General features: G+C 41.9%; 1 protein-coding gene across 3 annotated transcripts in view; it reads right to left on the bottom strand.

Moving 5' to 3' along the window:
• The window catches only part of LMO1 (LIM domain only 1), a 64,593-nt gene that overhangs the window by 48,822 nt on the left and 3,094 nt on the right, over positions 1-12,677 (bottom strand). The window contains exon 1 of one of the 3 annotated variants that reach the window (XM_074841944.1): positions 7,666-8,159. The exons of the other annotated variants lie outside the window; for them this stretch is intronic. Within the exon in view, the coding sequence (XP_074698045.1) occupies positions 7,666-7,690 (25 nt within the window). The 5' untranslated portion in view covers positions 7,691-8,159. Of the gene's footprint in view, positions 1-7,665; positions 8,160-12,677 lie in introns of those variants that run through there. 3 annotated transcript variants of the gene reach the window in all.

The raw sequence follows: 12,677 nt of genomic DNA, 5'->3' as shown, positions 1-12,677 counted from the left end.
AGCGCATAAAGGGTGAAGCTTTTAGGCAAGGAGCGGCAGGTGATCTCAGCTCTTCTGCAAGTCCTAATGCTCCTAAAAGCCACTCTTCCAGTTTCTGTAATTGGGCATCAGTAGTTAATGTAGTATTGACTGCATTACATGCTCCTGTGCATCCTCTCACTAATGCCAATTGCATCACCTTGTACATTTACCATATTGCTTAGCCAATAGCTGTTAAAAGCAATCCAAATCATGAATCATATAGGAAACTTTTAGCAAGACACGACATCCAAAGGAGACAATTTACAGTTGAGTTAATCTGGGTACATTAGCGAGACATGGATTCAGGAAGACAGACCAATTTATGTTACTTTAGTTTTACCCTTTATTGCTTTGTATAGGCAAATGAATGGAAGGGCATGGAGTAAAAACAGATATAAAGGAGTCCTTTTCAAAACAGATCTCCATTCTGTGCAGACAGGTCAAAGGGTTTGAGACTGATGCTTGGTTTGGGCTTTCATAACCATAACAGGGTACTTACAGAAATAATTTTCCACAAAGGAGTATAAAGATAAATATATAATGGATTCTGAATAATGTTCAATACCCACCCCTACTGCAAGTACATTAGGCAGAAACCAAGCTGCTCAACATTATCTAAGGCATGGCCTATCCACGAGTCACCTGCCATCAAGAGTGCCGGGAAAAGGCTTCACACAAGGTCCCAGGTAGGCCTGCTCATGAGCTCTTTCAGGTAGGAACCCAAGGCTGGAGGTGTTCTGCAAAACACACCAAGGCTCACCACCTCAAGTCAGTCCTCCACCTGTACATCTCTACCACGTCACTTGTCAATATACAGAAAGCACAACCTTCCCCTACCTACTTGACTCAAAGGGATTGCATCCTTTTGAAATGTATACCCACCTCTCTGGAACAGAAGGAAACGATAAAGCATTAAAGAGGTATTGGTTAACTCACATCAGCTGCAAGGCAGAGCCAACCGGGAAACAAATTAGTAGCAAGTTCCCTCTGAAAAAGTACATTTTACAGAACAATTTCACACTGGATGCTTGACCAAAAGATGCATAGCAAATTGACATAGCACCTTTCTGCTTTTCTGATCAAGCTCAGTAGCGCCCGGGGAAATAGGGGAGACGGGGGAAAAAAGGAGAGCTAGGAGGTGTGCTGCTGCCTCATCTCTTTTGGGTAGCAAGTAATTTGCAATATTTTTGGAGGGGGAAGAAAAAAAAAAATAAAGAAGAGTGGTAAAGGAAATTTAGGGGAAAGCAAATGGCTCATCAGCCAAAAACTTTACAAAAGAAAAACTGAACTGCATCCTTAAGTATTGGATTCCAAAATACTGGAAACTCTGGTGTTCTAGGCCTGGTTTAAAAAAAGATCATGATTCCCCTTTGAAAAGCTTCCAGAAGTCCCTTCGAAAGAGTTGCACATGCAGGGAAAATGCCAAAACAAAACATTTTCACTAGCTGATCAATTTAAACAGCTGTGGTAAAGCTGCAGCCACTGGCACCATCATTAACAATTTAAAGCATGGCTGCTTTTGTCTTCCTTCCCAGTTACATTCTCATTATGCCTTTTTATTTATTAGAAACACAGTCCTCTGGAATACATTTCTATATCTCAGATCCATAATAAACTGAGTAGGAACATCCCTGGCTTCCACTCAAATGGATGTTTACATTGGTGAGAGGGTTAATTGTTTAATTCTGGTCCAAGTTCTCTGCAGTTCAGTCATGAATATGCAACAATCATCCACCTTTTCTTTAAGAAAAACTAGAACTGTTGAAATCAACAGTTTAAAAAGAAGGCAAATATTACTTCCACTGCCCAAATCACCCTTTCAGAGTTTGATTAGCATGCAAGGAACTCTGAACACTGGCGTAAAGACTTCAGAAATGTTCAATGAAATTAAAAAACCTCTAAATTTGGACAACAGCATCCATTATCTGCTTTGATGTGCAATGTATGAAGAAACTAGTTTGCAAGAATGTTCACTGGAAAGGAGACTTGAGCATCTGTTTGCACAGATAGCACCCAACATCGTGCTTGAAAACTTGGGCTTGGGAGTCATCCTGTTGGAGGACAGAGAAAACACACACTTACACACTGAGAATTAAAAAACAGTAGCTGCAGTGAATTGTTCTCAGACCATCTATAGGTTTAATTATGTTAATCTAATAGTGAACAACTTTCATTTTAAATCGCCCTTCCCTCCACCCCCAAGTCTTCAGTGAATAGGAGCTACATTCACTGAATAAATCATTCCCTGGCAACAGTTACGCACATTATTGAAGTTGGGGGCAGTGATTTCTATACGGTTTAAAACAATGTCTATGTATTCTAAATGATGACAGTTCTGTCCAATTTTAAAAAGATATAGACCCATTAGAGTTTTATAGTTCAGCATTTAGCAGCATCTGCAGTGCCTTTTTTATTCTTACACCGCAACACTTAATGCTTGATACCATTATTCTGATTTTGAATTGATTTCAAGTAAAATACCTTATTTGCCATAAACTTTCATATTCTTTACCTAAGTAAGATTCCTCACAGATGCAATCAGTCATAATGCTAAAAGAACAGTTTGCCTTTAGCAGAAATGTAATAGTTCATGCTAATGACAGCGAAGCAAAACTTTGAGCAGCAAGCACATTTGCAAAGAGAGTAAGACCATCTCCAAACACAAAGCCTGAAAACCTTAAGAAAGCCTCCAAATGAAATCAATTAATCCTCCAACCATGATAAATTTCTTAACCATTTAAGAAACGTATTTCAGACTCTGCTGTGACCCTTTATCACCAGACCTAATGGATTACTTTATTAATAATGCACTGCTCTTAAAAGGAATTTTTCCGAAGATTCTACCATAAGAGAGCATTTTCAGAACGGCTATGACAAACAGGCTGACATGTTCACATTGTATCTATTAAAGATAATAAAATTTAACACTAACTCCAAAGAAGACAAATTATGTTCCACTGCCAGAGTAACAAGCATCCTTTCTACTGTATTAAACCAAAATTAGAGCAAACTCATTTCCAAGAACTAGCTTCTTCCTTTACCCTATTACCCAAGCTGAAAAATGTTCCTACACTGTTTTAACACTTGTTATGTCAATGAGAGAACTATCACATCTCACCAGCATCTGGGAACGAAGAATGATGACCTATACATACAGATGCCTACCCAGTCTGAGCAAACACTAAGAACTATTTGATTGCCTGGCAGGAGCACTCCTCTACAAAGTAGTTCGCTCCTATTAGGCCTGCTAACTCCTTTCACTCCCCTTCTCCCCATAGGGTGAGATTTCACTAAATAGAGATCTAGGTTATCAGTGCTCCAACCACAGAACCTTCCATTTCTTGAAAAGGTTTAGGCAATTACTATCTTGCAGTACTTTCATGTCTCTGTATTTGCCATTTCCAGGAATGGAGGGCACCTCTAGCTCCTCACTTGGTCAGTCTTTGGAGAAACATTCCAAATTATTTGGGGTTTTAAAATTTTTTTTGTAATTTCTGGCCAAACAGAGTCTCGTGGTTTATTCTGCTGCCAAGTGTGCTCTAGCCTCATTCCTGCTTTTACAACCTTCTGCCTCCTCTTCATAAATACATTAATCCACTGCTGTACATTTGAGTCACAAAAGGAGACAGTGTCATGAACTAAAGCCAGACCAAGCCTCTGAAATTACACTGACTATGTGTGTCAAGATCAAGCCCTCAAAATCCAATAAATAGGTAAATACAGGGTCTTTGGTGACCTGAATCAAGCATTCTTTGAATAAGCTGATGTCTGGGAAGATGTGTAGTGTTTCTTTTTAAATGGGAAGCCAGACAGTGTTGGACCACAGAGAAGATCCAAGGTAGAAGGGCATGGGGGGGGGGGGGGGGGGGGGAAGAGGCAGCTTCAGGAATATTAGGCAACAGAAAAATTCAATTCCATGTCATGTGAGGAAGAAGCCACCCTGCCATTTTCCCCTCCTCTCTCTTTGTATAATTCTTCAACAGGTATATCTGAGAAAAGTATGTTAAAAAGAAAACAAGATACCAGCAGCACGTAGAACAGCTCTTCTTTCTATATGGCACTATTTCATATTAGGCTTATGTACAACCTGGACATGCTTTATTTTTGTGCCTATGATGATTTTTAACAGAAGCAGACTGTCAGGACCTATCTTGCTGAAGGTAGATATCTCTCCATATCCATCTACCTATAGGTACCCCCATATGGGAGCTGGCATACTCATCTGTGAAGTCAGCTCACAGCTCTGCTGTCCTGGCTAGGGCACTGTGGCACCATTCCTGCAACCGCCATTATACAATCAATTTCACTGCTTTTCTAATTCCAAATGTTGCTTTTCTTTCCTTCTGTGCAGGGTAAGATGGGTTCTTACACAACAGGGAACCCAACTGCTGCTACTAATCCAGTTTCAAATTACCTAATATTCATTGCCCTGAATACCTCCCATCAACCTAAGACCCATTCTCCAACCCCAGTGCACACAACCACTGAATATCTGTATTTTTCTTTTCATTTCTAAAGAAATTATGGAATATTTTTTAAAATAAAACCCAAGGTTTGTATATGGGTACATGTTTAATGGAGTCCTCCAATATATTATTTACTTGGCCTACTCTTGCAATCCTTTTAATCAGAGTTCTGCTTGAAAACACAAAGGATCCGTGATTTGGGGTGTTACTGTCTATGCAAACATCGGGACGAACACACAGCTGATCAGTGTTTTTACAAGTGCACAGACACTCAATAATTTGGTTGAAGGATACTATGTCTAGTTAACACAGTACAAGTTAGCTAAAAGGAAACTTTCACCCCCCACACACATAACAAAGAGCCGTGATTTCTATTAGTGTATTTCATACCATACATGCTGATTACCAGGCTGTGCTTCATTGTTAACAGAGATTACAGCTGGGATAAGCTGCAGCTTTTTCCTAATTGCTATTATGATGACTGAATTTTTGTTTTGTGTCAAGCATTATTCACACATTATACTCCAAAATTTGATCCCTCCATGATGCATTATTGATTCCATGCAGGCAATCGTACTGCCGCCAATGTGAAGAATTAATTTGGGCTATTCTACTTGATTTGCATTGCTCCATCATAGCAGAACATAGTTCTCTAGGGAAACACAAATTGAAAAGGAAGATTTAACAAACTATGGAAAATGCTGCTGTCCTTTAAAAGAGATGAGTCCTAAAGAGGGGTAAAAACAAAAAAACCCCAAACCCAGCACAACACGTGTGGTCCAGAAAGAAATAAGGTCAATCAGCCAAATTCATCTTAGTCAGAGGAAGGTTACAAGAGCAGCCTTATGCCTCTAATAAAGTAAACTAGCTTGCTTCAACTTATATTGCCAAAGAAAACAACTGAACACCTCTGAGAGTGACTCCGCTTCAAAGCCTTTGAAACCCTGTTAGCTTCATTTGTTTTCCCAGCATAAGCAATACTCAACCACTTAGCGTGTCTTTTATCCACAGTCCAGTCAACTGCAAAGCTGATCTAGAAGATGTGTAACAGATGCTTCACATCTACTTTTTTTTTTTTTTTAAAGTTCTACTGTGTTAACAGAAACTTATGAGATCCCAACAAGAAATAAAGCCTGGGATTTTTTTTTTTTTTTTCCTTGAATATTTCACAGTTTTAGGGTGCCAACTTCATTAGCACAGGATATATTCAGAAGGGCAAGGCAATTTATCACGGGCACTGACCCCACATTGGTCAACTCTTAGTCAAAATTTGATTGAATCTGCATATAAGAGGGCACTGATAATGATGCATTTCTGCTTGGTCTCATATTTTAAAGGTGTAAAATCTTTGTGAAAAGTCAATTCACATTTTTCCATTGTCCCAAGTGCTTCGCATCAGAATGAAACAAAACCTCACATCCCATTCCAGAAACTAGATTCAGATTCTACACACGCAAATAGACCAGATTGATAATTTTAGAAATCAAAATGAAGTAAAGACCTCAAAATGCTAGATGTAAAAATACTGGGTCGTATTCCGCCCTCACCCTTTTTTGGGAGGCAAGGCAGGGAGAGGGAGAAGAGAAGCTTCAGTAGAACACCTTTGGTTGTAAGCATCCATCCATTATTTTCAATAGTCAAGCCGCCTTTCCCAATTATCCTCCAGTACAGTATTAATTCAGTTTTAAAATACCAGAAGACAGATATGGGTTGAGGAACAAAAATCATATCACTCGAACTTATTAGCATTGAGCAGCTTTCAGTACTATTCACAATACATGATTAGCACCAATCTGACACAGGAAAGCAAGAGACTTTGAATTACAAGTTATTTCTCTCATAAATATTTTAAAAAAGCAATACATATATTCAAGTAAAATCAATGCTGCTGCCAAAATGCCTAACTTCCAATTTCTCCAAGCTCTTTGGCTCCCTGCGAAAAGCTGTTTCCTGTCTTGCAAATATTCAGTAATTTCTTCTACTTCCAAATGACAACTGCCTATTTGGTTTTTTTTACATTTAAAGAGATTTCTAAAAAAAAAAATAAATTAAAAGATCAGAGAATCCAGCAACACACCCATTACACGGCACACTTCATACATTTACAAAGGTGAAATGAAACAAGGAGATAATAGCTACAAATGTGTGTTAAAAGTTAAGGTATAGTTCCCACTTTCAATACACAAAGTGCCGCCAAGGTGGAGGTCTCTGGCAAGAGGCAGCGCCATCGATGGAAGTCCACCTGGATGGCTACAGAAGCATTCTGCTCTGCCTCAGTTTTAATCTTTGCTTACAGTGTACAAGCTATGAAGAAAGACCCAAGCCACAAAGCAGCCTTCGAAAAATCTCATTAAAAAGTTGTGATTAGACTTACCATATTTGTCCTAGAAACTACTGGTGACTGAGCAGTTCAGTTGCACACCCTGGTAGGCAACGTGCTAAAGAAGGCATCAGGTCGTTCAAACTACCAACTAACGCTATCCATTATTCTTTACATCAATTTGTATCCCTTAGTCAACCTTGATAAGGACTAGTCAACTTTAGAAAAATAAGTATATGTGAGGTCCTGAAATAAGTCAAGCTCTCCTTCAGCTTCATTAATTAAATTACCTCCCAAATGAACCTCCACTTCTGCCATTTAGAGCAGGGAGTAAACTCTCAGAATAAGCCAATGCTTTTTTGCCAGAGCAGCTTATTAGCTTATTGTCATTATGTTTATAGCTATGAAGAAAAGCTGTGAGAAATAGATATTACAGGCGCACATTAAAGAGACCCAAATGACATGCAATGGAAAGGAAAGAAAATCTTAAAATTAGATTTACGATAAAAGCTGTTAAAACAAACAGGCTAAAATGGATGTATTAGAGTAACTTGTAGAAAGAGAAATCTAAATAGATATTAAAAAAATCCCCAAATCAAGCTGTTTCTGCTATGTCCTTCAGCAAACAGAGCCTGGGGTAAACCCTTCTCGACTAGTTCGATCATGCCAGAGAAGAGATTAAAAAAAAAGAAAATAAAGAGCAAGCATGCTTTTACCAATGCAAGAGAAAAATATCAGAAGCTGAAAGCAGAGCACTCCGATATGCACAGTGCGCATCTGTTTCAAAACTATTTATTTCTATGTTAGCAGCACACAGAAGACACCAAGCACAGGCTTACACATTCTCAGCCCACCTACCGTCCTCCTTGTCCAGCACCATCATCTCCGCAATCAAGAAAAGTCCGGGGACAGATGCTTCTTCTCCAGCAGCCTCCGCTCAGGGGAGAGGAGAACAAGTCTCTGGGAACACAAATGAGCTACGGTACAGCTGATCGTCCTTTAGCAGCAAGTGAGCTCTAATTACCCAGTTGTCCAGCTTTTAACCTAGATTGCACTCAGTTAGAATTACACTCAGAAATAAAGCACTTTGCAGATACAAAAGCAGTCTCACCTACTTTTGTGCCTCAGAATTGCAAGGAACTAAAACTGCAATTTAGAAAGAAGGGGGATCAGAGCTGTTTCTTTGGTTCTCACCTTCTAAATGGCTCAATTTACACAGTATAATCTATTTTAATGTAATTGCATTTGATAGCTCATAACCCCGGCTGTTGCAACTACGCAGCTTTCAACCTTATAAAGTGTTTTCCCTTTGGATTTAAGCTGAATCTAGATCTAAAATTATATTCAGAGAGGGTAGGATACCTAAGCCTGACTACGGCTGCCTCCGTCTCTCAATTGGTGAGCTTTGCACACTTGCTATTGAATAAATGCACGTATTTCCCAGGGCCCCCTCTCCGTCTCCTGTCAGGGTTTCCTGGCGAGCCGCAGCCTTCCCGGCTCAGCAGCACCACCTGCAGCCAGCCCGGCCCCTCCGCCGCCAGGTACCGCCAGCCGCGGCTCCCCCCGCCCGGGGTGGGGGGGCCCGGGAGCCCCGGCAGGGAGAGCCCCGGCCCCGAGCTCGGCTGGCTGCCCCCCGCAGCCGCGCTGGTCAAGCCGCGCTCATCAGCGCGCTGCTCCGAAGCGGGGCCGCTCCCCCCGCCGGGCTCCCCAAGAGCGGGGGCTCTGCCCGAAGCCCCCCGCAGCTCCCGGCGGGGCAGAGACTCCAGCCTCCCCGCGGCTGGTGCGGCCCCGGCCGCCTTCCACCAGCCCTGCTACTCGCAGCTAGATTTCACACATCTGGCGCGACCTAAAACTTGATACTAATTTTCTGTACAAACATTTTGGGTTTGTTTTCACATGTACGTATTAGTTTCAGGGAATGCTCTGGAGAATATAGCTCCATTTTCGCCGGGTCGATATTAAAATGAATTTAACAAATCAAAGGCGGTACAAACCCTTACAGGTTTGCGCCACTTTTCAGGGATGCCATCAACGCCCAAATATAAAGTGACAACTCGGGGCCACGTCTTTTATCCTTCCTCTCGCAACTCACAGTCCTTATTCAGACCAGTCATCTGTTGTCTCCAATGGCGCTGGGAAGGACTGCGGGATCAGACGCTTCGCCACCAAGATCAACAGCACCATTTCACTCATCTCTGTCTTCTAATCCGAGAAAACATTTCATTCCTGCTGTAATGACACTTCTTCCTCCCCTTTACAACTGATACAGCGGTACTCTAAAAAGCATGATAGCGGGCTCAAGTTATAGATCCTTAATACTGATTTTTAATTAGATTCCTTATCCCTAGCTGAAGTGGCTTTTCCTTCCCCCTTCATTCAGAATACTTAATCCTAACAGTGCTTGAGCATATTTGATGTTAAATGTATCATTCTACATTGAACCGTTTTCATCTAGTACTTTGAACAACTCCTGTTTCCTAGTGATACTAGTTTGCAAGTGTTGAATATGTATTTTAGCATAAGAGTGCAACCACCATAAATAATCATTTTATTTTAAGAAGTATCACAAGCTAGAAAGGAGGACTTTATCCCAAAGATTAAGGTCTAATAGTTAAAAGCATCAGTGTAAAAACTAACAAAAACACAGGCTTTTCTAAATCTGAGGTATTTTAATACTTCTAATATACTATTGGCCTCCATCAGAACACGGTGAACTCCAAAAATGTTCCATCTTTCTGTTTACCTACTTTTCAATCCTATCACCTTCAAAGAGGGCAAACTTACCCCCAGGTATATGGTACATTTAAACTTACACTATTTGGTAATTACAAGAAAGGCAGGTTCTTGATAAAAATGAAGTGAGCCATTGTCTATCGCAGCTGACTTCTGTGGCAGAGCAAACTAGCAGACGTAATGCACTTGTAAAAAAATACGCAGTACCGGATCAATGTACAGTTTATTCCTTTACTGCTTCATCATGTCATACAGGCTGGATTACTCCCTTTGCAAACAGATATTTTTAAATGCTTTATCTGCTTACTCATTTCACACACCAACAATAAAAAAAGTTTTCTAACCCCCAACACATTTGTACAGCAATTAAAGTCAACTACAATTAACACAATCTGTTGGAATTAATCATGATACCTGATGTTAGTTTACTTTTTTAAGCAGAAATCTGGTCTTTACAATCAAAACATTTATGTATTTGAAAAATATCTTAACTCTCATTATTTCGAAATTTATAAATGCGCTGCACGGTGCGTAGGTTGGCTTGCCCACAGCAAATTCAGCAGTGATTTACGCAGTGGAACTGACTAAAATGCAAACCTTGAAGTTTTTCACTCTCAACCTTTCTCTTTTTTTCCCCTCTGTCTCTCTTCTCGCAGCTCCTAACATTTGTTTCGGGAAGATATTTGCCAAAGTTCCACTGTAAAACGGTATTTTCTAATATCAAGTCATGTTGCATCAGTCAAGTTATATTATGTCACTTCAAACATACAAAATGATGTTATGTCCCTGACAAAACTTGACATAGTGCCACAACACATCAAGTCAAAAACATTATTATTGTTGTTATTTTTTCAGTCTACCCCTTCATCCTCAATGATATCTGTAAAGAGCACAGAAAAGTATTACTGCATCTCTACTACTTCTCCCGGCACCACGGAGCGTGCTTGCCAAGGAAGCTTTTCACTCACAAAGCTGTATAGCCGTTATTAGACTTCCTGGGTGACACTGGTGTCACACGAAGGCACCGTTACAGCCCCAACCCGGAGCTGGAAGAGTGGGTGGCTGCCTCTGAGGCCATGGCCACGGCCCAGCTTGCCAAGTAGCCTTCAGGGATGCAAAAGCAAGGAGCACATTGCAACCTCTACCTACCAGGCAGCAAGCGTCCTCCTTGTGATGCACCAGGACTACTGGGGGGGAATGTTTCTGAAATCCTGCCTTTTCCACACAGTAATAACTATGAATACCCCCACTGCTGCCAGAGACTTCAAAAGAAGAAAACCCCTCAAAAAAACCCCCCACATGGCAAAGCCTCTTAAAATCAAGGGGAGAACTGGATACTAGCCATAACATTAGGATTTTTAGATGGTAGAAATCAGACTGGCCTCTGGGAAGGAAAAAAAAAAAAAGAACGAACCATTTATGGGAGTAAAACAGACCCATTTTTATTAACAAGCTCATTCAAGCTTGATTTCAAAAGGAATTGGTTTAGTTAGCAAAAGCTTCCATTTTAGTCCATTTGTAACCTATGCAGGTCCAGCATCCCCTTTTAACATTCACAGATGAGCGGGCAAGTGGAGCCCATTTGAATCAGGCAGAAAGAAACGTAAAGGTAAAATAACCTCTTCGTAAAAAAGAGTTTCTTCTCTCAATCTCACCTCCTGTTGCCAATTTCTCCAGTGCACTTTTAAAAGTAAGCATAATTTCTCCTTGAGCATAACTACTCCATCAACAGCACAGGAGACTCCCAGGCATTACCAGTTTGTTGCTCTGATCTCCACATCCCTCTCATCAGGGCTTTGTTTCCTACTTTACTCCTTTTTAAGTGAACCCCGCACTAATTTCCTCTTTACCTCTGCCATCGCCACCATTATTCCCTTTTATACGGCCACTCATAAGATCTCCTGGAAGGAGGCTGTTGAGAACTGTCTCGATAATCAATGGTTCTAGTTTCATTTCCTTACATCACCATCACCCCGGTCCAGAGCTCCTTGTGTTTAATGAGTACGTCTGCGACACTTGAAAGGACCCAAATACCCCTATTAGGAAACCCTCTTCAGATCTCCGCTTTTCCTCCCAGCTCACCTGCGCCTCTCGCTTCCGCGATGGAGGCAGCATCCTGCTGTTAGGCCGTCAATCAGATTGAAACGGATACAGGTTGGCAGGCACCCTCCGACAGAGAGGCACTGGGATTAAGATATCACCCAGTTATTGTTATTATTAAAGGGTATTAATGGAGATGTTAAAAGCCTTTCCTCCCTTTTCCTCCAAAGGTCAAGCAAAATTCAGGGGACTCTCGCAATGCTGGTCACCCCCAAAAGTGAGGTCAGAGAGAAACACAAACCTTGCTCCACATACCAGTAAGAAATAACCCTTGCTTAATTCCTCTGTCATTACTTAACCCTTTTACCTTTGTGCACAGCGGGTGAGGAATGAGAAAAGTCTTTCTGCTGTTATCTCGCTGACCAGTTAGATAAGTTCATTCCCCCTTCTCCAACACACGCGCTTTCGACCGGAGCATTATAGACCCCATTAATAACACTACATCAGTTTACTTCAGAGGGCTTCAAGAAACTGGAGGAAGAAAAGGCGCTGGGAGAGGGCTTCTCAGCCCAGAGGCATGTGACGAGTTTGCAGCAAGCTCCCTCCCCACGCACCTCTCTGGGGCAGCGAGCATTTAACCTTCCAGTTGTCAGCGCTTCGGCCCCCTCCCACACAGCCGGATCGCACAAGCGAGCCCGGGGTTTCTCTTCGTGCCCCGTCTGACTCTGCAGTGTGGCGGCAGGCGGACTCTCACCTTTCTGAAGCAGAAACTCCAGATCAAAAGAAAAGGGGAGGGTGGAGGGAGAACAGGTAGAGAAACAGGGTGTGGGGGGGGAAAACAGCAAAGGAAAGCATCTCCCACTCGCCTCTTCAGCCCGGTATCCACTTTTCCGAGTTAAAGCCCCCCGCCAGCCCGAGCGAGAGACATTTTATGGCAATTTCCGCAAGCACGGAAGGCAGCGCTGCCTGCAATGGGAGCGCCGGGCGGCGTTTCGGCACGGCACAGCCTCGGATGCCACCGAAGTTGGCCCGGTGGTGACAGACGCGGAGGCCACCGGAGCTGATGGCGGGCCCGGTGACAGGGCTGCAGGCGTCAG

Source organism: Strix aluco, chromosome 16 (assembly GCF_031877795.1).
Source record: "Strix aluco isolate bStrAlu1 chromosome 16, bStrAlu1.hap1, whole genome shotgun sequence".
In the NCBI taxonomy this organism is placed as follows: domain Eukaryota; kingdom Metazoa; phylum Chordata; class Aves; order Strigiformes; family Strigidae; genus Strix; species Strix aluco.
This window is presented reverse-complemented; position numbering and strand designations above follow the sequence as displayed.